Genomic DNA, 26,973 nt, shown 5'->3' with positions numbered 1-26,973 from the left:
GGACTTGATAGCCTCCGAGAATCCGTCCTTATTTGGAAAGTGTAATAATAATAGTACTGACCTCATAGAGTTGGGGTGATTCTGTGAGATAAAGCATGCTTTGTGCCCAGCACGCAGTCAAAGCTGAGGAATCACAAAGCAGGTATGAATTTCTTTTCTCTTCTCCTGTGAGTGGGGATTTCTGGTGGAGCAAAGACTGCACGTTTCTGAAAGTCCCCACCGGTCTTCATTTAAGTCATAGCCCCCAGGAGCCACAGCGGGACCTCACAGACCCCAGCACTGGACCCGGACTCCCTGAGGAACATGAGTGTAGCCTTTAAATTGTCAAATGACTTCTCATTTTTTTTCCAGGAAACCTGTATATGAAATAGGCACACCATTAAGATAGCTCTGCTGATGAAGGCTTGCATCTGCCTGTAAAAGCCCTTTATTTATTTTTTTTCTTTTTAGGGCCGCACCTGCTGTAGCATGTGGAGGTTCCCAGGCTAGGGGTCGAATCGGAGCTGTAGCTGCTGGCCTACACCACAGCCACAGCAACTTGGGATCCGAGGAGCGGCTGCAGCCTACACCACAGCTCACGGCAACACTGGCATAAAAGCTCTTTGTAACGTGACCTGACTTTCTTCAAGTCCAAACCTTTGCCCAGATACCCTGCTGCTGTGCTGTGCTCTCTCCCCTCCCCACCCCGCATTTAGTCACAGATCCGCATCATGACCGGGCAGAGTAACCTGGGTGACACTCGCGCTTTAGTTTAGGAGGCAGACTAGGCTGAACATCCCTGGCCTTTGTGCGATTCCCGTGCAGAGACTAAGCAGCTCGCTTTCTGCACCTCGCTGAGTAGTGTCCTGCTGGGGGGGTGTAGCCCTAAAACGGGAGTTTTAGTTTGCAGTTTGTTCCTTCGCTGTCTAATACGAGCAGTTAGCAGTTTTCATGACATGAGATCGCGTGTGCTTTTCCAGTGGAGTAGAACCACACTGATCCAGACACTGGTGTTCTCGTTTTGTAGGCGAAGAATCACGCCAAGCAGGGCATAAAGGAGGTGAAGAGTAAGCTGAGACACAAGGTACGTCCGGAGCCGCTTTTCATTCTCGCGTTAGTTTGAAGCTTCTCCTTTACAAATCACACGAGATTTGTGTTTTTAATGACTTTTGAAATATGCTTAGCCCTTTGTTCAAGGATGTATTTTTCATAACAAGCCCTCTGGCAACTCTCTGCCATCCTCTATGCACCCACTGAACAGTCCCTTTCTTGTCTGCATATTTTATCACAGCGCTACGGAGATCTTCAAAGATGCTTTAACAGGATGTATGTTTTCATAAAGTTGATTGGCTTGATATCACAATTGAAATTCTTGCTTCGAGCTGAGAATTTTTTTTTTAAAGATGATCATTGATGCAAAAATAAGGCAGGAATGCCATCGTTTGGTTTTATAGAATCTTTCCGATAGGAGCTACTTTAAATTGAAGCATGTTCTTAATTTGCAAAAGATCGTATTTGAGGATGCGTATTTGAATCTGTGGATGTTGCATCTATGTGACTATTTATGTGTATGTACATGTCTGACTTGATCACATGTTAGGTTTTTGCAGATTTTTGTTAGTTGTTTTGAATTTCTACCTCCAGAGAGAAAAGATACTATTTAAAACTTTTCTTGTAGTAGTCGAGAGTAAATGATCTTCATGTACATTTTATTCAGACTATTCAGAAGACTCCGAGATTGTTTTGGAAATTATTCATTCATAATGTAGAAAAATGCATTTTCTTCCTTAGGAGGTTTTTTTTTTGTTTTTTTTTTAATGTATATCTCAAGTGTTACTTTGTTATTTGCATCTGTGTGAGATGCTCTATCAGTGAAAAATCCTTACTCATACAATGAGTATTTTAAAGTGACTGCTTGTCTGTCTCCTCGTGTGCAGGAAAATGAGGACGATTATGGGGCTTGTTCTGGTTCTGTACAATATACGCCAGTGTACACGTTACACAGTGAGAAGGGAGGAAACCTAACAAGGCGTAAGCTCACGCAGGTAAGCTTGCTTCCCCTCCGCTCTCCCAGATTCGGAAGTTACGTAATTCCAGTGGATTCTTTGAGAACAATTTTGGACTCATTAACTTTTGATCATATGATAAGAAACTCTGCGATGAGGGTCCAGGAGATACATGGGTGGTGTCTGGGCAGGTGCAGGGGGACTGGGGGCCCAGTGTTCCAGGTACCAGTCTGTACGTGTGTCCTGAGGTGACGTCCTTGTAGGGCTCATGGCCCAGTGAGGGAGACGTGATTGTCCTGGAGTGCGGACAGCTTCACAATGATTTCCTTTACTACAAAAATAAGGTGGAACTCATACATGGGGGTTTGACTATAAAGCAATCGATAGACATTAGAATAGAAAGTAATGCTTGTCTGTCTTTCTGTAAAATTTCTAAAATTAGATATTTTATTTGCTATAAATATTTAAAGCTTCTGCTTATATCTAATGCGACTTAAACGATTGTCCTAAAGTAGGAAAATGTCCATAATCATAGCTATATTGTGCTGATTTTGCATCATAAGTATGTTTCTGTAGGTCTTAAGGCAGCATAATTTGTATACACTAAACCATATTTTAAGCAATCTTAAAAAAAAAGAATACTAGCTTTTAAAAGGAATTCTTGAGTGGATTACAGTTGCAAAATCATAGCACCGGGAGCAGCTGCAAAGCTCCCTTTATTGCAGTCACCAAGTTACAGATGAGGAAGTTGGCAGGCAGCATGGTCACGTGACCAGCCTTAGGTCTCGTAGCTGGTTAGCAGCAGAGCAGGATGCCACCCTGCCTCCTGTGCTCAGCTTTCCTGGAGGTGAACACTCAGGAGCAGTTGGCCCTGTGGTACTTCATGTGTCTTTAGGAATGAGGAGAGGGCGGGAGAGCTGTGCTAAAACCTTGGCCTTTGAAAAGAAAACCCATTTGTTCAGTCATTCAATAGCTGTTACGTACCAGGTTACTATTCTAGGTATTTTGGAAAAACATTAAAAAATCTCTGCTGCAGGGTGCTACTTTTATAACATACACAGTGCCTTCTCTGTGATTTATCCATTTGTTAGGCTTACATTTTCATATTGGTAGTGCATGCTGGTTGTATGTTCAATGAAATAATTACTCCGCAGGTGTTGGCACCTTTTCTGGCTACTGCCGTGACCCAGAAAACACTTATTAACTTGTCAATTTAATGGTGGATTTGCCATCAGTGTCTTAATTTTTCTCTCATCATCGCTAGGATGCGCATTTCCTGTTTGTCTGTTCTCAAGCTTTGACATCTTAAAATTTTTTCCAAAATGTTTACTGACTTAATATTGGAGCACTTAGGTTATATTTATCATGATAAGTAGATTTTTATGTAAAAAAGAACTGGGATCTTTCTTACCTGTAGGATGCTTTAAGATCAAAAGAAAACCCTTAAATTTGAGAAATCCCTGTCCTAAATGTCCATTTTAAGTTAAAATTATGTTTAGTCTCTCATTTTTAAATTTTTAAATCTTTCTTTAAGTGGCATAATATTTTTATGATAACTTAATTATAAAATATATTACTGATTTCTGTTTGTTTTCTTTGAATACCCAGAGACCCAGTTTCTGAGAGAGAGTTATATTAGAGATAGAAAACCTTACAGAAGATTAGGTTACATTTACTGCATACGTATCCTGGCTGTTTACTACAGTATCTTGAGTTCAGTTATCTGCATTCATTCGTTAGCATTTTATAGTTTTCAGGTGGACATGACATGATGCCTTTGCTGAGAATTAATAGGAGCTGGGCTTACTCCTTTAAGAGTTACAGTATGATTTTCCTACTTGGTATATAGGAATTTGTTAAAACAGCATATTTAGATTTATTGTCAGATATTGACAGTGTCTGAATAACAGTCTTTACTTTTCCAGTGATAAATACCTGAGGTTCGGGCAATATGCAGACCAAGTATATATGTTTCTGTGTGTGCAGGTGGCCCATTACATAAATAGGTGTATACATCTGGGTATATGTATTTTAAGAGCTCGTTGTTTTGGGGGTTTTTTTTAGTTTATATTTCCAACCATTTGTAACCCAGTATTTGTTATAATTTAATCTTTTGCTTTTGTGAATAGTTTTTCTATAACTGACATTTGATTGCTTAGTTTTAGACTCACATACATACTAGTCCAAAAAAGTACACTTGGGGCCCTTTGCCAGTTTTTTCCCTTGCTGCTTTTCACCCTTAACTTTTTTCCCCCAAGGCTACCAGAATACATGCTTTCTTACAATACTAATTTTACTTCTTTGAGCCGATAGTTACAGGGCTCTGAAATGAGAGCTTACTTGTGGTCAGCAGCTTCTTTGTGAAAGCAGATCCTGGTGCATTCAAACTGAAGCTGTCCTCTAATCCCTGATTTGAATTATTTAGTTTCATAATGTTAGCAAACACACTCAAGTGAGATAAGGCAACAGCAGGGCATTTATTGCAAGGATACAGATGTTCCTTGGGACCTGCAAGTGCAGGGGTGTATGAGGCCTCTGGTAGGACTGGAGCTAAAAAACGGAGAGCATCCCCCACCCCACACCACTGCCCTCGGTCTTCTCTCTGTCGCTCCCACCTGCTCTGTTCTCTCCGCACATCCTGCAGACTGGCTTTCTCCACTTCTCTGCGCCCCGTCACTGGGCTTGCAGGCCCTCAGTTCAAACAGCTCCTAGAAGTGGACCACGACTCCCAAATCCAGTTTCTCATGGAAGAACGTCATCGGCCCCCGAGTTGGGCATTAATCCTAGGTTCTGTCCCTGGCCAAGGAAGCAGGAAGTGGACCGTGTGCCCACGATGCTGGGAGGCTACTAAGTGGGAACAGGGACAGCACATCTCAGAGAAGGGGCTTTAAGGACTATGACAACATCTCAGAGACTTCTACTGCTTCTCATTGTATAATGCTCTTTGCCTTTAAAAAATCATCTTTGCAAAAGAAGAGAAAAAAGAAAAATCTACATTTTTGTGTAGTCAGAGGCTAGATCTTTGTTCCGCAAATCCGAAGCATGGCAAGTTGAAAGTCAGCTGACCGCAGAGGTCTTCTGTTCTCCCAGGAGAGACGAACCACTTACCCAAAAAAGGAGCTCAGCAAAGTCAGCTTAGAATACAGTATTTGCATTTGGGCAAAGAAATCAAGAAGGATCAGGCATAGATCGTCTACTGCCTTTTTTTGTGGTCTCACATTGCAGAAGTTTCCTTGGTTCACTTTTTGGAGATAATCCAGTTACATTGATGTAATCAAAATCTCATCCAGTACGTGGTGGAAGAGACAGCTGATGCTAGAGCCATCCATGTGCATACTGTTTTATGATGATTCCAAAATCAGTAAGTTCTACTCCTCTCTTTCCAAGTGTGATCATACAGGGGTCTGAGCACATTAAGATTTTCAATTAAATATAGATGCAATCCTGGGACTAGTTAGATGTGGTTAAAGAAAGAATCCAGATGTCAAGAAATATGTCAGAGACACTAATTTTTATCTATTTATTTATAGTCTGACTATTTCCAAAAATAAATTTATATCTTACAAAGAATCAAAGAATTAAAATTCATTTACTTAGATAAGCTTCAAAGCAGAGAGGAAGGAAGTGCAGTAAGATGCTAAGGCCCTCCCCTTGCTTAGCAGCCACAGTGAAGAGAACAAACACAGCTCCCTTGGATTCACAATGCTCAAAGATTAAAAATCTGTTTGGAGGTGCACACCACCCAGGAAGCGAGGCTGGGTGCACAGATGACGTCAGGGCCAGAGCTCACAGGGGGGAGGAGGGAGGACGTACCTGGTGAGACGCGGACCCTGTTTTAGGAAACAGGAGTCGGTTTTCTTTGTTTGGTCTCTCCCCTGAGGTCTCTGTAATATAAAATGCTCAGGCAGGTCAGAACCTCTGGGAGACCCCTCAGCTTTCTCGCCGTTGGCTTAGCTTTCACGTGAGAGTTGAGAGCTGCTTAAAAAATTGAAAAAGGCTACAAGCAGAAATAAACTCGGAATACGCTCTTTCCTTCCTTCTCTCACTCATGTCAGTCTGGCCTCTCAGAAGGAACATGTCCTGGGTCCTGTCTTATAACTGATGGTTTGCATAAACAGATTCTCTTAATAGACTTGCTGTTGGTAAATTCAGTTACCTGAGAGCAAGATTCTCTAGGGACCTATGGGATCTGGTGATCCAAATAATTTGTATGTTCTTACTTCTCTTAACCACACCTCAATTGTTATGGAATTGAAATAATATTAAAGTGCCCTAGAGAAACCTGAGAGAACATGAGGAAAAGAGACAGTTCCTTGATTAACAAGCTGTGTATGTTTGTGTGTTCTACGTGATTAACTGAAAACTCCCAACAACCCAAGCAGAGTGGGACCTATTACCCCCATTTTTCAGATGTAGAAACAGAGGAGCAAAGGGATTAAGAAATGTGCCCAACATGAGGAGATGTCACTATTAGAGAAATGCAGATCAAAACTACAATGAGGTATCACCTCTCACCTGTCAGAATGGCCATCATTAAAAAGTCCACAAACAATAAATGCTGAAGAGAGTGTGGAAAAAAGAGAACCTTCCTGCACCATTGGTAGGAATATAAATTGGTACAACCACTATGGAAAATAGAATGGAGGTTCTTTAAGAAATTAAAAATAGAACGGCCACATGATCCAGTAACCATACTCCTAGACATATATCCAGACCAAACTGTAATTCAAAAAGATACATGCACCCCTTATATACAATAGCCAAGACATGGAAGCAACCTAAATGTCCATCTACAGATGAATGGGTAAGAGAGATATGGTACATATATACAGTGGAATACTACTCGGCCATAAAAAAGAAAGAAAGAATGCCATTTGCACAACATGGATGGACCTAGAGATCATCACACAAAGTGAAGTAAGTCAGAAAGACAAACACCGTAAGATATCACTTATGTGTGGAATCTAAAATACGGCACAGATGAACGTAATTTATAAAACAGAAACGGACTCCAGACAGAGAACAGACCTGTGGTTGCCAAGAAGGAGGGGGTATGGGAGAGTGATTGAGAGTTTGGGATTAACAGATGCAAACTGTTTTAAATAAAATGAATAAACAACAGGGTCTATTGTATAGCACAGAGAATATATTCAGTATCTTATAATAAACCATAGTGTAAAAGAATGAGTGCGTATAACTAAATCACGTTGCTGTATAGCAGAAACATGACATTTAAGCGAACTCTACTTCAATGAAATTTTTTTAAAAAGTCCCCGAAGTTCTGCAGATAATAAATAGCAGAGTAAGGACCGTATTTGCCACCACTTCCTGCCTCTGCGTCAAGCAGAGTGCTCGTAGAAGAGGGCCGTTAGATGAGTTCCCCTTGTGGCTCAGCAGGCTAAGAACCCAGCATAGTGTCCATGAGGATGCGGGTTTGATCTTTGGCCTCACTCAGTGGGTTAAGGATTCAGCATTGCAGCAAGCTGTGGTGTAGGTCGCAGATGCAGCTCAGAATTGGTGTTGCTGTAGCTGTGGTGTAGGCTGGCAGCTGCAGCTCTGATTCAACCCCTAGCCTGGGAACCTCCATATGCCGTGGGTACGGCCCTAAAAAGCAAACAAACAAAAAAACCACAAGGAGTTTCCCATCGTGGCTCAGTAGTTAACGAATCTGACTAGGAACCATGAGGTTGTGGGTTTGATCCCTGGCCTTGCTCAGTGGGTTAAGGATCTGGCGTTGCCATGAGCTGTGGTATAGGTGGGCAGCTACAGCTCCGATTCGACCCCTAGACTGGGAGCCTCCCTTTGCCTCAGGAACGGCCCTTGAAAAGGCAAAAAGACAAAATTAATTTAAAAAAAAAAAACCCACAAGAGGGCTGTTAGAGGCAAAGGTATGGAGTTTACAGCCAGAAAGACTTGACATTGGAGAAGGTACAAGCACAGAGTATGGAGCAAACACAACTACATTTTTATATTCCTGAATTTCCACATCTGTGAAGTGGTAGTAACAATAGATGTCATTTCCTAGGAGGCTGTAGGCATTATAGACAATGTATATAATGCATCTGCCACACAGGAGGCATTATAGACTATGTAGTACGTCTGCCACACAGTAGGCATTATAGACAATGTATATAATGCATCTGCCACACAGTAGGCACTAATTGCCAGCTCTCTGCTGAAACACACTTACCTTGAGCTTCAGGTCTTTTATAGCAGCGGCAGCATCTGACTCTCTTCTACTTTGCCTCAGTTATTTCTGGTCACTAATAATCCTGCAGTTGGTGAAGCACTGGGGACCCTAAAATTGTCTGTCTTCATTCTAAGCAGAGATACCTTTAATCCCAGTTTATGATTTGGAAAGAATACAGATTTTTTTTTAACCAAGAAACCACTTATAATTTTATAAGACTTAAATATGCCATTTTATTGTCATACAAGTATATATCTAAATAAAGATCATGGACTTGACTCATCCCATTCCTGGCCTGTTAGCTTGTCCATTTGAGAAGTCAGTCTCGCTGTATAAAGAACTTGACATTTCCAGTTTTTCCAGCTAGACTTGTGTAAATGAAACACTTTATTTTCATCCATTTTTCAAAAGAGAAAAATATACTTTGGTCATTTAAATTCCAAGAATGTATTTTAAAGTAAAAAAATAAACTTTTATAATCTGATGTACTGTAGAAAAGAACAGACATGAAAATACTGTTTTATGCTTATGTTCCATTACTTAGCTTATTTTTGAAATAGATTGTGAATCTCTATCTGCTCCCAACAAACCGTACTTGTGTGTGTTGGTCGGCTAATTAGTATGGTTATTTCCCGTTTTGTTGATGAGGCTTAAATAAATGTCAAGGGTACAGCCATGAAGAGCTCCCAATTAGGCTTCACATTTGTAAAACCCAACCCTTTCCCTTTTGTGTAAAGATGACAGTTGCAGCAGCGGCCCCTGCCTAACAGGACTCCAGGGAAAGGCTTGTCCTCTCATTTCCCTGAAAACAGGGCCGCTGGGGTCCAGGGAGAACACCGCCACTGGTCACGGTGTGCAGAACTGGTTTAATCTTGACTGCATACTTACCTTCTTTCATCAATCGAGAACAAAACACCATAGTCTTAGTGAACAATCTCTAGACTGTGTGTCATCTAACATTGTTTTACATTATTTACATGTAAAAATGTATTGGAATTTTCTAAGAATGAGAAGTTAACGAGCAAAATTTATATGAACCTAAGATACTGCTCCATGTTTGGTAATATTAGCCATTCTTAACGTACTCTAAGGAATTGTAATATGTATGTGTTGTCTGCATGTCTCCATCTCTGTCTCTGTCTCTCTCTCTCTCACACACACACACACACACACACACACACACACACACACTAGTGAACGCTGAGCGGGAGCAGAGCTGTGTTACATACAAGTCAGCATTAACAGATGGATGGCCCTAAGCAAGCAAAACCACTGCAGCCAAACCTAGTGAAAGTGGAGGATTGAAGCTTTTTGTTGTTAAGCCCCATTAAAACCCTGGCACACATATCGCTCTTAACTATTTCATGTCTGAGACAAGGAGAGCAATCCACTCAGCTTTATTTTCAAACTATCCAATTAATTATGTAAAAGCTGCATGAGAAAATATGAATGGAGTTATTTTTGCATTTGTACCATAAAATGAAGTGTGCAACTGTTGATAAATACACTTGGAATGTGGTCAAGACTTTAACAAACCAAATACGATGTTTACAAATAGAAATATGTGCAGTCCTCAGTTTCTCCTAATAAGACCAAGTAGTATGAAACTAGTGGCCATTTATCCTATTTTTCACATGCATTCACATGTAGACCAATTGTCCTTTTGAGTTCAGAAATAAAGATGTTTGTACCATAAAAAATGGTCTATGTGATTTTTCCATTTTTTTACCCATTATGTGAGGTGATATGTGCACTTCAAATGAAACTCTTCTTTTTGAGTCCTTATGTATTTATTGGTTTATAAATCATACTGATTTGGAATACAGCACAACAGCAATGAGCTCATTTTATAATTGATGAGCAATGTAATTTCATCTTTAAAGTGTGTGCTTAGAAGTTCTACATGCCTTTCTGACAGGTAGAGACTTGCAAGTAAGACATTTCAAAGCCACATTTGAATGGAATACCAGTATTAAGCATCTTTTAAGTGTGAGCAATCAGGTAGTTTATCTGTTTTTCTGATAGCAAATTGCATATTTTAAATATTCCGGAAGTTCCCTTATGCTGCAGAGGGTTAAGGATCTAGTGTTGTTGCTGCTGTGGCACAGGCCGAAACTGCGGCACGGGTTCGATCCCTAGCCGGGGAACTTCCACATGCTGCAGGTGTGACCAATAACAAAAATAAAATACAATGAAATTGTTCCTGTGAAATTTATAAAAACCTAGATTCTCTAAATTATTTAGTTCCTAAGCATAGTAAAGGGATATTCACACCCAGTAAGGTGTGGTTTAGAGTATTATGTTTGTGACATACTGTTTTTTCATTCAAATCAAGTGGAACCTGGGAATAAAAAGCATGTAATTAAGGATAGTGTTTCTTGTTCAGGTGACACAACAGATTTCAGAAAGTGACACACGTGTTGGGATCTTTGGAAAATACAGTCCGTTGAATACTGCTGTAGTGGTCGTCAAGAAAGAAATGCACAGTCATTGCTTTACACTTCTGACCGAGAAAAAAGTGACCATAAATCACAATGAGAAAAATAACTGTGACCTCAGAGAAGGGGGAGGAATGTGCCTGTGAAGGAGGAGGTCCAGAAAATTGGAAAAAACACTTAACATAAATCTTACAAAATAATCAAAGTTTAACCAAATTGTGGTAAGCCAAAAAACAAAACAAAACAAAAAACCCCACGTACTTTATTTCATCCTCGTTTACTTTGGCTTACTATTGAGAATCCTATTATTACAGTTAAGCTAAAACATTGAAATAAAGAGATCAGAAAGTATTAGTGAAGTATTAAAATATGAATTTCAAATGATGAAATGTTTTTTAAAGTAATTTAGGTAAATGTGTTTCTTATAAAAGTTGCAGACAAAAATACTGCCTAACGAAGACAGGGTTTAGCAACCTTTGTCCAAAAGGTCACTTTGTAACATAACGTGTATTTGGTCTACTTTATACTCATATCACTAATTTATAAAATTGATCATTTAAGCCCAGTTTGAAAATAGGGGTACCATCTTGCTGTCTTAAAGTTATTTTCCCCTGTTGTTTTCTGTTGAAATAATATTTCCAACACGTCAAATTTGATCATAAATCTGTGGCCCACCACCCCCCTCCCCCAAACCCCAGTTATGGATTGCAAGGGTGCCCTCTATTGAGCAGGATGGAATATTTCCTTTCCTTGAAAGAAGATGTTTGTACCAGACAAAATCTATCATTAGAAAATGTGCCTTTCTCTTTTAGAAACAAAATGCACATGAGACATTTACATCGTCATGGAATTTTCCAGGAACATTATTCCTTCAAAGAAATAATTCAAAACCAACTCCTTCTTTGAGCAGCTGGCCAGGACTTCAATTTTATTTTTATTTATTTATTTATTTTTGTCTTTTTTGCCATTTCTTGGGCCGCTCCCGTGGCATATGGAGGTTTCCAGGCTAGGGGTCGAATCAGAGCTTTAGCCGCAGGCTATGCCACAGCCACAGCCACGCGGGATCTGATCCGTGTCTGCAACCTAGACCTCAGCTCAAGGCATGCGCCGGATCCTTAACCCACTGAGCAAGGCCAGGAATTGAACCCGCAATCCCATGGTTCCTAGACAGATTCGTTAACCACTGAGCCACAACGGGAACTCCCAGGACTTCAATTTTAAAATGTTCGGCTCTGCCACACAAAACCTAGTGTATTCAACAGACATGTGTAAACATGCTCCCTCTATTTTCTGAGAGGTTTTTAGGTTGAAATGTACCTCTTGAATTTTATCATTTTACCCTTCATATTTATTGCCACAAAGGGCTCTGTCATTTATCACCAAGTCTTGAAACAAAAACAGATACTTAAATTTTCATTTAGTAAATATACTACTATCATTCTAGACTTTACATCAGTAATCAGTCGCAGCACTACTATCTTTCTGTTGAACCTTGTGAGAGCTTTTTCTTGTTACATCTTTATTTTAGGAGCTTTTGGTGACATTAACAGCAGCTATTCCAGAAGGACCCAAGCTTTATAGACAGATTCTTATTTCCTTCCCAGGTGTCCTGGCATACGGAAAGGATGGTTTTCTTCCCGTTCTGTGTATAAGACCTGCCTTTAAGGTTGGTCAGAGATCAGTGGTAGCGTTGATGAAAGGAAAAGCCAGTCTTGTCTTTGTAGGGGTTACTGCCGCTGCTGGTTCTCCCGAGAGAGAATGTCAATAGATGTGTAACTACAAGAATCTTATTATAATTTGATCTGGGTTTAAGTCTCTTACGCATGGTTATAGTTCCTGATATGGAACATAAAGTGTTAGCATAATAGCATAAATATCTGAAGTTACAAAATAGGACTGTTTTGTATATGCAGCCTTCTCTGGAAGTTCTTATAGTTTTTCTAACATTCGAGTCTCATCCTGGTTATTTGCAGGATGCTCTTGCCTCTTTGCCTTCATCAGTGTCTGGGACATTAGTAAAACAACGCTTTTGAGACCAAAATACAGTTGCAGTTTCTGTGACGATTCTTGCTACATTCAGTCCTGAAACCATCTGGAGACTCTGTCCACTCGTACACATTTATGCTAATGATACATTGATGTGGTAATCGGAAAAATAAAATCCAGCTCTAGTTATTTTATAAATTATGCATTTTAATCCATAGCTGTGTAGTTTTTAGAAACACAGTTTATTAAAATGATAGGCAATGATATGGTTCTGTTAATCAATGTTGACTTTTTCATCACTGACTCCAGCTAGAATAGTTATCTTCACATCAGCTGATGAAAGGAATCAAACTCTAGGTTTTATTGAAAATACGGTAGACTTGTGTATTAAGAAACCTTTTTAAATGTTGAAATATTGAAATCCTGTCAGCAAAGGTAAAATTGCAAACAGTTTGCCATTTATCAAAGGAATTATTTATTTATTTAGCTTTGAGAATAATGTCTTAATAGTCTTATGCAATTTCTTGTATTTACACTTCATAATCTTTCAGAGTTGAAAAGTTACTGCGAGCGCTCTGTTAAAAAAGTTGCATTTTCAAATATCGAAGAAGGGAAAAACAATGAAACAACGTATTTTAAATATTTCTGGTTAACACGATGACTTGGCATTTGAACAGTCCTTAAAAGGAGGCTTCAGGAAAGCATTAACAGTTCACAGCCATGTTGCCTGTGAACTGGGGAACGACGGGACCTCCGCTCCTTGACCACGGCAGCGAGGGAGAGTCCTTGAGAATGGCTGGTACCGTGTTGCCCTTGGAGGGGTGTTTACACGGTCTCTGATCCACCGTGGAGAAACGCGGTTTGAAGTACTGCATTTCCGAATGATTTCGATACCCCATTTTGCCAAACTAAACTTCCTAAAGGCAGTCAGAACCACTAAAGGAAACTTCCTAACCTCCGTACAAGGACGTTCGTAAAAGGGTCAGTTCTGATTTCAAATATTCCATCTCTAAAATCCAATACAAAGATTTCTTTAGTCTAATTCTAGAATAGTTCTCAATTTAATATTCATTAAAATAAGCTTCCAAGAATACAATTAGTAGTGCAGTGTGGACCAAATGGCAGCACCATAGTGGAGAGTATACCAGATTCAGTCCAATAAAAACTACCTGTCTTTCTGCAGCTGTCAAGGCCATGGACCTCCTCTGAACACGACTGTGTGCTAGGCCTGCTTTCAAGGTCACTTACTTCCTTTTAGCATTTGTAAATGACTATCATTTACAAATTCCAAATGACTTCTCTTTCATTGACCTCTCTGTATACTCTTCCTTTTCACTTCTCCTTTTTCGTTCCTCTTTTTATGTCTTTTAGGGCCACACCGGTGGCATATGGAAGTTTCCAGGCTAGGGGTCAAATCAGAGCTGCAGCCTCTGGCCTACACCACAGCCACAGCAACGCCAGATCCTTAACCCACTGAATGAGGCCAGGGATGGAACCCACGTCCTCATGGATGCTAGTTGGGTTCGTTAACCACTGAGCTACAATGGGAACTCCCACTTTCTTTTTTTTTAGGGCTGCACCCATGGCATGTGGAGGTTCCCAGGCTAGGGGTTGAATCGGAGCTGTAGTTTGATGTAGTCACACTTGTTGATTTTTTCACTTTTGTAGCTTGTGCTTTTGGTGTCATGACCACAAAATCGGTATCAAGCCTAATGACAGGGAGTCTCTCCCCATGTCTTCTATTCTAGGAGTTTTATGGTTTCAGGTCTTACATTTAAGTCCTTAACCCATTTTAAGTTAGCTTTTTCTGAGTGATGTAAGATTAGATTCATGCAATTTAATTATTTTTCATGTGAATATCCAGTTTTCCCAACACCAATTATTGAAGAGACTGTCCTCTTGGCATTGAATATTATTGACTCCCTTGTCAAATATTACTTAACAATAAGTGCAGTTGGGTTTATTTCTGGGCTTGTGATTCTGTTCCATTGATCCTTGTATCTGTTTTCATACAATGCTGTACTGTTTTGATTACTATAACTTTGTAATATAGTTTGAAAGCAGCCCATTCCACTTCATTGGTTCAGCTTTGTTCTTTCTCAAGATCGATTTGGTTATTTGGGATTTTTTTGTAGATCTGTGCATGTATTAGGATTATTTTTCCTATTTCTATGAAAAATAGCAGTACAATTTCAATAGTAATTGCACTGAATGTATAGATGGCTTTGGGTCATATGGACATTTTAACAGTGTTAACACTTTGTGTCCATGAACACAGAATATCTTTCCATTTATTTGTATCTTCTTCAGTTTCTCTCATCAGTGTCTTGAAATGTTTGCTTATAAATCATTCACTTCCTCAAATTCATTGCTACGTATTTTGTTGTTTTGATGCAACTGTAAATGAGACTGTCTTTATTTCTTCTTCAGTTAATCATTGTTAGAGCATAGAAATGCCAGTTTAGATAATTGATCTGCTCAAGAGCCCATCAAAAGAATATTTTTATATCATTTTTTAAAATTTTTCTGTCATTCAACTCGACACACATCCCATCTGTTTATGCATATTGTCCTTCTTTTTACTTTGTTCTTACTTTTCACATCTGGTAGTTCTTGAGGGATGAACCCCATGTGAAAGAGCAGCAGAGAATAAGTTAAATAGAGATAGCGGGATGCTATTAGTACAAGGGGCTGAATCCATCGCATGTTGAAGGGGTGGGGATTTGGCTGTGGACATGGCTGCCTGCAGGGCTGCTGTCCTCTTGTGTGTGGCACGCTTCCCGAGGAAGTGCTGGAAGGTTTGTCCAGTGTTCCTCCCTCACCCTCATCTGTCAGCGGTCCCTGTCCCCCCCAGCACCAGCCACGTGGTAGGTCGCTCAGAGCTTACACCCCCTCCCTTAGCAGTTAACTTCTGTATCTCCTTACCTGGTCCTAAGCCTCCGGGGTTCCCTGTGCCCTGGTCCAGTTCCTGTCTTAGCAGGCCGTGTGCACCCCCGTGCTCAGGCATGGGGCTTTCCCAGCACCCCTCCCCTCCTTCCCGCGGCAGGTAAACTTCTTCTCATCTGGGCTTGGTCTTGGGCTGTTTGCAGGCTGCCTGCCCCTCCCTGGTGGTGGAAGACTCCTGCCTGGTTTCCATGTCCCCTCCGGTCCCTGGGGTACAGAGGTTGTGCTTCTGCACCTCCCCCGTGATCTGCCAGCAGCACAGGGCTCTGGCTGTGACAGTCCCTGGGGCTTGGTGCTTGTGTAGGCAGCAGGCTTTCCCTCCTGCAGGCGTGCACCCAAGGGGGTGCTTCCCGTCTCTGGTCCCCAGTCCTCCTCTGCCGCGCCGGCTGCTAGGGTTGCCTTACTTGGCAAATCAAATTATAGGATTTTACGTGTGGTAAAGAGCTTGTGAGTGCAAACACCACTTGTCCTTGAGACTCCCAGCTCCCCCAAACCAATGCACAAGTCCACACTTGGTCTTTAAGACTATGGCATTCTAGCACGTCTTCTTCCCGGTTTATATGCCACCTGCCACGTGCGTGTGCGCACGCGGATAAAATATAGATGAAAGGATGAAATAGCTCCTGCTTCTTATCTCCCCTTGGAAGGGGTTATAACTCCGTGGAGTTCCTTTTACTTGGTTGCGTTACAACTCAGCATTCTGATAGGTTCAAGAAAATTTATGGATTTTTTTTAAGACCATCCCGCTTTTTTTTCTCTTTGTTAGAATGGGAGTCGACATTCTTTTGCTGCGTCTTGCATTCAAAATGGGAGCGGAATTAGAAGCAAAGTAATTAAAAAGATAGGATTCTTGTTGTCAAGGACCTGCTAAGACAGGAATGTGTTCAAAAAACACTTTCATAAGAGTACGTGTCAGGTGATAGCTGAGTGACAGCGAATAGTGAACAAAGCTGGCAGAGAAGGCGAGGGGGCTGTGGACCCGGAGCGCTGGTTAAGGGTCTTGGATGTGTCTGGACCACTTCAGAGTCTTCCTGCCTGAACGCATCTCACACAGCACTCACCTGCTCAGAAACAGAATTCTGATGCTTCTGTTCAGTCTTGTTTCCTTAGCCTCCATCGCCTGAAGTCGTCAGACCTCACCAAACTTGCATCATGTTAAGCTCTTGCCCTGACAGAAATAGCTCCAGAAAAGTGTGTTAACCTGCCTGCCATTTCACCCACCTGGACGTCAACACCCGTGATCATTCTGTAACTACCACCTGTTTTTAACACTAACACGAGGTTCAAATTTGCCATTTTGAGCAAGTCTCGGGTGAATTCTCAGGCCTGTATTTCCTCTGCGTCTCTGAGGGCTGACTGTCTGGTGTGATTATGGGGAGAAGAGTTGGGATCAGGGAGCCAGAGCACCCGGGTTGGAGGCTGAGCTCTGACATGAACTAACCTTGCCCGAGAGACCTGACTTCATCAAGCTTTCGGTTCCCTAATATATAAAACCGAGAAAAGGCTCACCCACACTTGTGGTCAAGCCGTTCTTTAAAGTGTGCTGTATCAAACATTCTAACACATTGAAGCAAGGCAGTCATGGGGAAGTCGCTTTCACTCTGTGCTTCCGTTAACATCTACACAAATTACAACCCACGTTTCTGAACCTCTTTTCAAATTGTAAGCCACCAGGTATTTTTAAGGTATTGACATTATAATTCTGTGTGGTAGCTTTCTTTACAATGTGTCCTCATGTTATTTCACGCAGGTATTTTTTGGCTTAGGCTGCAAAATGCATACGCTCAGGGGGTTGCTCTATACTTTGGATAAGCAAGGTTACACTCTGGACCTCAGTTACTTCAGACCTGAAATGGGGACAGCAGCACAGCGTACCTGCTTTCAAAAACTTGATCCAGTACAAGCACCTCAATTTTATGAAGTTGAAAAAAAGTGTATTTCCCCATTCGTCTTTCTATATCCTTTCTTTTTCCCTGGCCCCTTCACCCCCATGAATGTCACCTTACCCAGCATTTTGCCTCAGTATTTGTCTGCCCTCTAGTGACAGAAGTGGTAACTGCAAGGTTCACAGGTTCCTGGAGCACTGGGGACCAGCCTCACGGTTCTCTGCTCTGATGGGCTTTTGGGAAACCGAGCTGGTGAAAAGGAAGGAGACGCTCACCTCGCTTGTTGTAGCTCAAACAAACTCATTTCTTGACGCCTTGTCACACACGACGTTTGACAGTGCTGTGGCCTGGGCCGCCTGCCTCTGTCGCTCTCCTTGTGGGTCCGCTCTTCCCGCTGGTCTTCTCCGACCCTTCTCTCTGCCTCACTCAGCGTCTCGCCGTAGATTGAGCTGCTCTCGTAGGAAATGTCTCTAACAAATTTCATCCTACATCGATAGCCTTTTTCTGCCTTAGTATAGTATTTTTCACATTCTCAGTAAGCATCCCTTGCTATGCAAGTACTTGTTACTTCCAGAATAATCTTTTTCACACATACTAGATGTGCATTCAACATTTTACATTTCCATGAAAGAAAATTTTTATTTCACAATTACATGTGTGTCAAACCTGGTGGGAGTGCAGCTCAAGGTGTGTGACGTCCGGTTACCCATCTCATTTTTAATTCTTTGCATTAGAGGGATAGAAAATGCTGCTTATTTTGTTTTCTTATGATATCTTATTGTATCCACAAAATGTACCCTTTTTTGTGTAACACTGGCTCCCAAGAGAGGTGCAAATGCTAGTAGTTATTTGCTGGTTTGCACAGCCTCTGGGTCACTAGTGAATGACCGTGGCCAAAGTTAGAGCTGCACCAAGTCTGTACCATTCAGAAACTTCCAAACCTCCTTACTGGTCCCAGAGTTTACCGTTATTTATAGGATGCAGTTACAATTCCATGCTGTTAATATTATCAGTCTGCAACCTACTTAGGAATGTTACCCCTTGACATGAATCATGATCAGTATTAATGGTCACTTATATAAGTTTTCGTCTGTGATCAAAAACCTGAGTGCAGTTATATCCATACAAAGACTATGTTTATGTGTAACTGCTTCATTATATTCAGTATTTTGGCATTTTCACCGTGTCTTTTGAAACTCTTGAGAGAATATCTTTTTCTTTTCTTTTGTATGCCCTACGGCACGGAAGATGGTAGCACACGTATAGTAGGTGCTTAATGGGTGTTTGTGGCACGAAGAGATACAAAGAATTTTTTAAAAATGAGATGTGGCTGCTACTTTATTTTCAAGGACCACACAGCGCAGCTTTCAGTAGGTCTTCAAATATTTGTTGAAGGAACAAAATAAAACCAGTGGATGGCTTTGTGTTATTCTCCATCAGCAGGACCCGCCAGTCGGGGTCTGTCCCTGCCTCCGTCTCCCCGTCTACTTCTCACTGCTCACTTTTTCCTGCTGGACCTCCGATGGCCCCTACTTTCCATAACCCTTCAGAAATGTGACTGTACCCAGCCTGTGCCTTCTTAGTGTATATCTGCCATCTAGTGATCCAAAGGGTAACTGCAGGATTAATGGGCCTTATATAACCCTGTAACACAGGCTCTAACCCACAGGGTGCCGTCGGCATCTTTGAGTCCATGTGTTTGCCCTGGTCGTCCCACCACAGGACCTTTGCACATTTCCTCTTTGTGTCATCTGCTTAATACCTGCTAACTTTCAGAGCTTTTCCTCAAACGTCTTTCAGGAAAAGCCTTCCCTTAATCCCCCGCCCCCTCGCCCCCGCCCCGGGCTAGGTCACATTCCTAGTGGCAGTCAGAGTTACGGCAGTTGGAGCTTTATGCTTATTTTATGATTATTCAGTTTAACTCATGTTTCATTTACTAGACTATAATCTCCATGAGGTCAGGGAGCCTTGTTCTTGGTCGTCACCAGACCAGCATGTAGCCCAGTGCCTGGTACATAAAGACAGTTGCTTAATCTTTGTCGAATGAATGAATCTAACGCTCCGCTGTGCCTGTGGATGCTGATCATGCCTCCGACAGCCCGTTAGCAGCATGCTGTCTTCTCTACATTATCTATTTTATCCGTCTTTAAATTTACCCAAGTACCCAACAGCCCTACTATGTATGGAAGTATTCATTTATTCAGGAAAACACCAACTGCCCACTTTAAAGAATAATCTTTCATAAAAGGGTAGAACTCTGTCTTATTTGGCTCATTAGCTAAAGAGTAAACCAGTAAGATGTGAAAGACTGATGGAAAGGATCATGCAAAGAACAGACGCCTCGACAGCTGAGACAACCGAAACGTGTGTGCTTACAGACACCAAGACCATCACTAGTCCGCGGGGGACAAGCTGCATCTCTGTGGACAAGAAGCACTTGCGTCACTAGCAGTCTTCCTTCTGTCTCTGCAGGGCTACAAAGAGTGTCTGTGATGTGCAGACCTCAGAGCACCACATAAGCCCACAGCAACAGACAGTTACCCCACATTCCTTGACAGGACACCCGTGACGTTGGGCCCATTTCAGTACCTTCCAGTTTTCCTGACAGTCTCCTCACTGTGTAGATTTTCCGCTCCTCTTCATTTAGTCTTGGAAGATTGTATGTATCTAGGAGTTTATTTCTTCTAGGTTGTCCACTCTGTTGGCATATAAGAGTTCATAAGAGTCTCTTATGATTCTTTATATTGGTTGTAGTTTCTCTTTCATTTCTAATTTTATTTGGGCCCTCTCTCTTTCTTGATGAGTTTGGCCAAAGGTTTATCGATTTCGTTTACCTTTTCAAAGAACCAGCTCTTAGTTTCATTGATCTTTTCTGTTGTTTGTATAGCCTCTGTTTTGTTTTGTTTTTTTTTTTCCTGCTCTGATCTTTACTCTTTCCTTCTACTAACTTAGGGCTTTATTTATTCTTTTTCTGGTTTCTTTAGGTGTAGATTGTTCATAGGAGATTTTTTTTCCCTTGAGGGAAGTTTATGTTGCTATGAACTTCCCTCTTACAACTGCTTTTTCTGCATCCCATTGATTTTGGAATATTGTTTTTTCATTTTCATTTGTTTCAAGGAACTTTTTTATTTTCTCTTTTCTCATTAACCCATTGGTTATTCAATAGCATGTTGTTTAGTCTTGATGAATTTTGTTTTTTCCAGTTTTTGTCATATTTGATTTCTAGTTTCATACTGTTGTGGTCAAAAAGATGCTTGATATGATTTCAGTCCTCTTAAATTTACTGAAATTTTTTTTGTGGCCTAATATGTGATCTGTCCCTGAGAATGTTCTATGTTCCATGTGCTCTTAAATGCGTATCCACCTGGTCTAATGTGTTGTTTAAGGCCAGTATTTCCTTATTTTCTGTCTGGATGATACACCTATTGCTGTAAGTGAGGTATTAAAGTCTCCTACCATTATTGTATTACTGTCAGTTTCTCCCTTTATATCTGTTAATAATTGTTCTATATGTTTAGGTGCTCCTATGTAGGGTGCATATATATTTACAAATGTTGGATCATCTTCCTGGATTGACCCCTTTATCATTATGCAGGGTGCTTTCTTTTGTTGCAGTCTTTCAGAGTCTATTTCGTCTGATATGAGCGCTGTTACCCCAGATTTTGTTTGTTTCCATTTGTGTGGAAACTGTTTGCATTCCCTCACTTTGAGTCTGTGTGTGTTTTCACATTTGAGTGAATCCCGAGTAGGCTACATATTGTATGGGTTTTGCTTTTGCATCAGTTCAGCCACTCTGTATCTTTTGATTGGAGTATTTAGGCTGTTTAAAGTGATTATTGATAGGTATGCACTTGCCATTTTGTTAATTGGTTTGTGGTTGCTTTTGTAGTTCTTCATTGTTCCTTCTTCCTCTTAGTCTCTCCTCTTGTGGCTTGATGGTTTTCTTTAGTGTTAAGTCTGGGTTTTTTTCCCTTCTTATTTTTTGTGTTATCTATTATAGGTTTTTGGTTTGTGGTTCCTCTGAGTTTCAGGTGTAACAACCTGTGTATACAGCAGTCTAAGTTGTTGATTACTTAAGTTCAAAGACATTCTTAAAACGCTGTATTTTTACCCCCTCCCACACACGCGCACACACATTTTTGGCACATTTTATATCTATGTTTGGGTATCTCTTACCTACTTATTGTAGGAAACAGCTGATTTTACTACCTCTTTTAACATCAGTCTTGTTTTGTAAGTGCCTGATCCACTCACTGTGTTTAACTATGTTTGCTTTTACTAGTGAGATTTTTGTCATATATTTCCTTATTTCGAGTTGTGGCCTTTTCCACTTAAGGAAGTTCCTTTAACATTTCTTGTGTGGCTGTTCAATGGTGATGAACTTCTTTGGCTTCTTTTTGTCTGGGAAACTTTATTTCTACTTTAACTCTAAATGATAACCTTAGCAGGTAAAGTATTCGTGGTTTTAAAGTGTTTTTCCTTTCAGTTACTTTGAAGATATCATACTTGTTCCTTCCGTCCTGCACATTTTCTGCTGTGCTGCTGGTCTGTATGAAGGTTTCCTTGTGTATAAATAGTATTTTTTCCTGATTTTAAGATATTCTCTTTACCTTTTGACATTTTAATTTTGCTGTGTCTTGTTTGGGTCTCTTTGGGCTCATCTTGTTTGACATTCTGTTTCTTGGACTGGGATGGGCAGGCCTCCGGGTGCCAGGGAGATAGATGGAGAGAGTGTCAGAAAGGGCACCACTAGCACTGGGCCAGCTGGGAAGAGACTAACAATAAAAAAACAGTGCCCACCGGCACTCTGGCCCCTGAAGAAGGTTCTAACAGATCCTGCCGCCTCAACCCTCGCCCTGAAGTTAGTAAACCTCCTTCATGTACCACCCAGGTGCTTTTCCAGCCGCGGCACCTGCCCTGGGACTCAGTGTGTGTGTGTGAGCCCTTTACAAGCGGAATCTTGGTTCCCCACAGCTCCCCAGCTCTCCTGGATGTGAGCTGCACCAGATAGGGGGCTTATCTCCCCATGCTGGTCCCCACCACCCCCATGTGGGGGCTCCATCCCCCCACTCCTGGGGGAGGACCTCTTGCTTATGGGTCCTTGTGAGCCTGTCTCTGCCCCTCCCACCTGTCTCCACGGGTGTGTTCTCTGTCTCCTTAGATGAAGAAGAGCCGTTCTGCTGGTCCTCAGGTCGTCCTCAGATGGCTCATCACACATGTCATTGTAGTTTTATGTGTTTGTGAGATGAGATGCGTTTGTGGCCGAGGCAAATGCAAGGTCTTTCTACTCCGCATCTCGGTCTGCTTTTTTGGGAACAGGTAACAAAAACTAAAAATTATTTTATTTTCTTGTGGGATAAACAGTTTATGTGATTCAAACATGCAGAAGTAAAGAGATGCTTCTAAGAATTCCCAGGCACCTTTGATGACAGCTTCAACAATTGTCAGCTTGTGGTCAGTCTTATTTCCGTGCCAGCCTTACCATGGTCACTCCCCACCACTGGATTAATTTGAAGTAAATATCCAAGAGCATGTCATTTCGCCTGCAGGTATTTCAGGATACACCTGAAAAGATAATAAGAACTATTTCAAAGACACGATCATGGTGTACTTCAAAGATGGGACAGAGTGAAGCTTGGGAAGAGTAGTAACTGTCATGGGTTGAGCCACATCGAATCTATGCAAACGATGATAACTTTTTAGGAACCCGCATGGCTTACCTCTAGAGACTGTTAGGACATGAGCTCATTGCTCTAAAAATGGTTAAATAAAAGGAAAGAATCAAGGAGGTGTCCTCTTTTTCCCATACACACTGCATTTCAGGATAGCTAAATAGTTTTTGTTTTTTTATTTGTCTTTTTGCCTTTTCTATGGCCACACCCACGGCATATGGAGGTTCCCAGGCTAGGGGTCTAATCAGAGCCAGAGCTGTAGTTGCCAAGCCTAGGCCAGAGCCACAGCAACGCAGGATCCAAGCCACGTCTGCAACCTACACCACACTTACGGCCACGGCGGATGCTTAATGCACTGAGCAAGGCCAGGGATCGAACCCGCAACCTCATAGTTCCTAGTCAGATTCCTTAACCACTGAGCCACCACGACAGGAACTCCGGGATAACTAAATAGTTAATAAGACAGTTCTTTATAGAATGCCAACCAATAAATACAAAGGAGATGCTTCTGAAGAGCATAATTTTGAAGCTCCTGTTGAAATAATGGATGTAGCCAGTGGTTATTATAGGATGCTAAAACCATCAAGTGAAAAGCTGATAAATTTATGATGGGTGGACCAGCCAACCATGCCTGAGGCCATTAATCCACCTGAGAACCGCGCCGTCCAAACACCGTGTGTGCGTCTTCATGTGATAAGAAACACGGATCAACACCTCAGGGACACTCTTGCCAAAAACAGAGGAGAAACCCAGACGCTGAAGCTCACCAAGCTTCTGGAGGTAACTGCCAGTCTGCAGGAAATGAGGGTGAAACCACCTGTTGAAAGGGCACAACCGGCATGAAAGCAGGGGACAGTGCCAGCGGTCATCGTCCTCTGAGACGCGACCTCCCGGCCACTTCTGTGCCAACCTCGTTACGGTTCTGGTCCAAGCCGAGTGAAACATTCTGGGAAATAGGGAATATGAGACACTAAAGAGTAGTTATTAATGTGTTGTGTGTGGTCACGCTGTCTTGGTTGCGCTACAACGTATCTTTAGCTGTTAAAGACACGCAATGAAGTAGTTACAAGGGACATGATGGGCTGCCTAGGATTTGATTCAGAACCTTAATATTCAGTCTGTGACGTCCAGATTCAGCAGCCCTAACCTCACCTGAGAGCTTGTGAGAGAGGCAGAAACTCCGAACTTCCGTGAGAGCAGGACCTGCATTTTCACCGACCTCCACGTGGCTTAGATGGGTATTAAGGATTGAGAAGCACTGTCTTAAAATACTTGGTGTGAGGGAGAGCGTGGGTGGGGGATAAAAGAAACAAGGCTGCAGAGTTCCTGCTGTGGCACAGTGGGTTAAGAGCCCAACTGCAGCAGCCCAGGTAGCTGTGGAGACGCGGGTTCAATCCCTGGTCTAGCGCAGTGGGTTAAAGGATCTGGCATTGCTGAGGCATAGGTTGCAGCTGTGGTTCAGATTCAGTACCTGATCTGAGAACTTCCATATGCCTCAGGTGCGACCATAACATTTTTTTAAAGAAGAAAAGGTTGCAAATATTGATCATTATTAAACCTGGAGGAGAGGGGCACAGTGAAGTGATTGATTTTAGGTCAAATATTCCTAAATCAGGGACCAAGAACCTGGGAGATTGTGGATAACTGTGTACATTTTCATCCCCATGACTTGGTTTTTGTTCATTGGTTCAAGTGGGAATAAGCATTGTGACACATGTCGCCTGATCACATCATCCCCTTCTTCCTGCCTAGCCTGTCATGTTGGGTCATATTCAAAAGCCCTGGATGCATATTTCTTTTAAAAGTACTCCTTACCAAATCAAAGTCTTTTTGTTTCTTAATGTATGAAAGAGACGTGTATTAACTACTAATGCTACGGTGTCGATTCCTCTCCAGCCACACGTCAGAAGGCCTCTTAAGAGCCTGGATGGAGGTCTGGGTGATGACGACGACGATGACATGGAAAGAGCAAGCAAGTGAGTCGCAGTCTGGGTGTTGTGTCAAGCGGTGTGGCTCAGTGCCAGAGTCTTTAGGTCGCAGGAGGCATCTCGGAGATGAGACCTGCTCCGTGGCAGCGTCCTCCAGCACAACATCCGGTGCCTGCCGAGAGTCTCACAGGGCCATGAGGTCCTGAGATAGGAAAGCAAGACACCCCTGACTTATCTTGTTCTTGAAAAGCAGTGATGCCTGCAGAAGGGATAGTGTTAAAGGGAAACTGGAAGCCCCCTAAGTTAGACCCCTCCCCTGCTACTGAAAGGGGCAGGTTAAATGTGGGGAACGGTGGTGACAGTCCATTGAAACAGATCAGATGTGTGGGGTGGGACTTAAGTCGACCGCGCTATCAAACGAGGAAAAATTAATGCAAAGTGTTAAGCATTAATTTTAACATAAGGGAAATAACGGTATACGTTGAACTTCTTAAACACTTTTAAGATACTTGGGGATGACAAAATTGACATTCTTTTTTCTGCATTAAGTATATCTTTGTTTATGTAAAGGAATATGCATTCTATAAAATAATTGAACAGATAAAAGGAAATACTTAAAGTGACCTTGGACCATAGCAAACTTCCCAGGTGTTCAGTATGATTCTTTTTTTTTTTTGTCTTTTTAGGGCCGCACCCGTGGCATACGGAGGTTCCCAGGCTAGGGGTTGAACAGGAGCTGCAGCTGCCGGCCTACACCACAGCCACAGCAACCTATACCACAGCTCACAGCAACACCAGATCCTTAACCCACTGAGCAGGGCTAGGAGTTGAACCTGTGTCCTCATGGATGCTAGTCAGATTCATCTGTTTCGCTGAGCCATGATGGGAACTCTCCCGGTCTGATATTTCTAAGGCTAATGTGCCATATCGCACAGAATCAGACTGTGTGACAAGCCCTGCCTGTGCTGCCAGACTGATAAGGTACCATAAACCTCCGCGTGTCCTTCTTAACTCATGTCCTCAGGATTTCCAGCACCCGAATGGTAGGTGCATCACTCTAAGGACTTTGGCCACGAACCAGCCCTTGTACAGAAATGCCTCTCTGGGTTTAAAGGCTCTCAGCCGCTGGAGGGCTGACAGCCGCTGGAGGGCGGCTGCTGGTAGGTGGTGGCACACGCGGTCAGGGAGCCACTGGTGGGCCCTCTTCCTCCTCAGGTTGTCTTCCGAAGACGGGGAAGAAGCGTCTGCTTATTTTTATGGAAGCGACGACTCTCTGGACACGAGAGGGAAGACTGCCTCCTCGGGTGAGATGGACTTGCTAGGAGAGATCCTAGACACGCTGAGCACGCACAGCTCGGACCCGGGGAAGCTGGCCGCGGCCAAGAGCCTGGATTTCTTCAGATCGATGGACGACATCGACTACAAGCCCACGGTGAGCCGACTTCACCTTTCTTACCCTCTCGGTGGCTGCCCAGCGGCATGGCCTCGCGGTAGGAGCGTTTGACCTCTAATCCGTACGTGTCTCAGCTACTAAACGAGGCTAAACCTTCATCATTAGTTATTTCTAGTAGCAGAATTCCAGCATCTTGCCTTGTACTGAGCCGGTTCTGGTGGTTATTGTCAGGAACTGAAATCTCTCGTCAAGCGGTAATATCTTCCCACAACCTCATTTTACAGTTGTCTTTTCTAGAGAACTTCTAAATGTGAATTGTTCCCACTTTCTTTTTTGTATTTTCCGGATCTTCAAAAAAAAAATTTTTTTTTTAATGTATTAATTCAAATACTGTTTCATTGTATTGCTTCACAAATGAACAAAACTTTAAACAAATTGAACCGGATGCTTTAAAAACATGAGCGAGTGAAATATTTTCAACTCTATTTTGATTATAATAATTCCAGAACTTGGCATTGATTATATCGTAGTTTTTGTGTTTTTCATTGGGTT

General features: G+C 42.0%; 1 protein-coding gene across 2 annotated transcripts in view; it reads left to right on the top strand.

The window, feature by feature from the left end:
- The window catches only part of DENND1B (DENN domain containing 1B), a 245,761-nt gene that overhangs the window by 211,936 nt on the left and 6,852 nt on the right, over positions 1 to 26,973 (top strand). For both annotated transcript variants that reach the window (XM_047755321.1, XM_047755320.1), the window contains 4 exons: positions 1,007 to 1,063; positions 1,917 to 2,024; positions 24,997 to 25,076; positions 26,244 to 26,460. In XM_047755321.1, coding sequence (XP_047611277.1) covers positions 1,007 to 1,063; positions 1,917 to 2,024; positions 24,997 to 25,076; positions 26,244 to 26,460 — 462 coding nt within the window. The remainder of the gene's footprint in view (positions 1 to 1,006; positions 1,064 to 1,916; positions 2,025 to 24,996; positions 25,077 to 26,243; positions 26,461 to 26,973) is intronic.

The sequence above is a fragment of the Phacochoerus africanus genome, chromosome 12, assembly GCF_016906955.1.
Source record: "Phacochoerus africanus isolate WHEZ1 chromosome 12, ROS_Pafr_v1, whole genome shotgun sequence".
Classification (NCBI taxonomy): domain Eukaryota; kingdom Metazoa; phylum Chordata; class Mammalia; order Artiodactyla; family Suidae; genus Phacochoerus; species Phacochoerus africanus.
The sequence above is the reverse complement of the archived record's forward strand: the minus strand, read 5'-3'. Positions and strand labels throughout refer to the sequence as shown.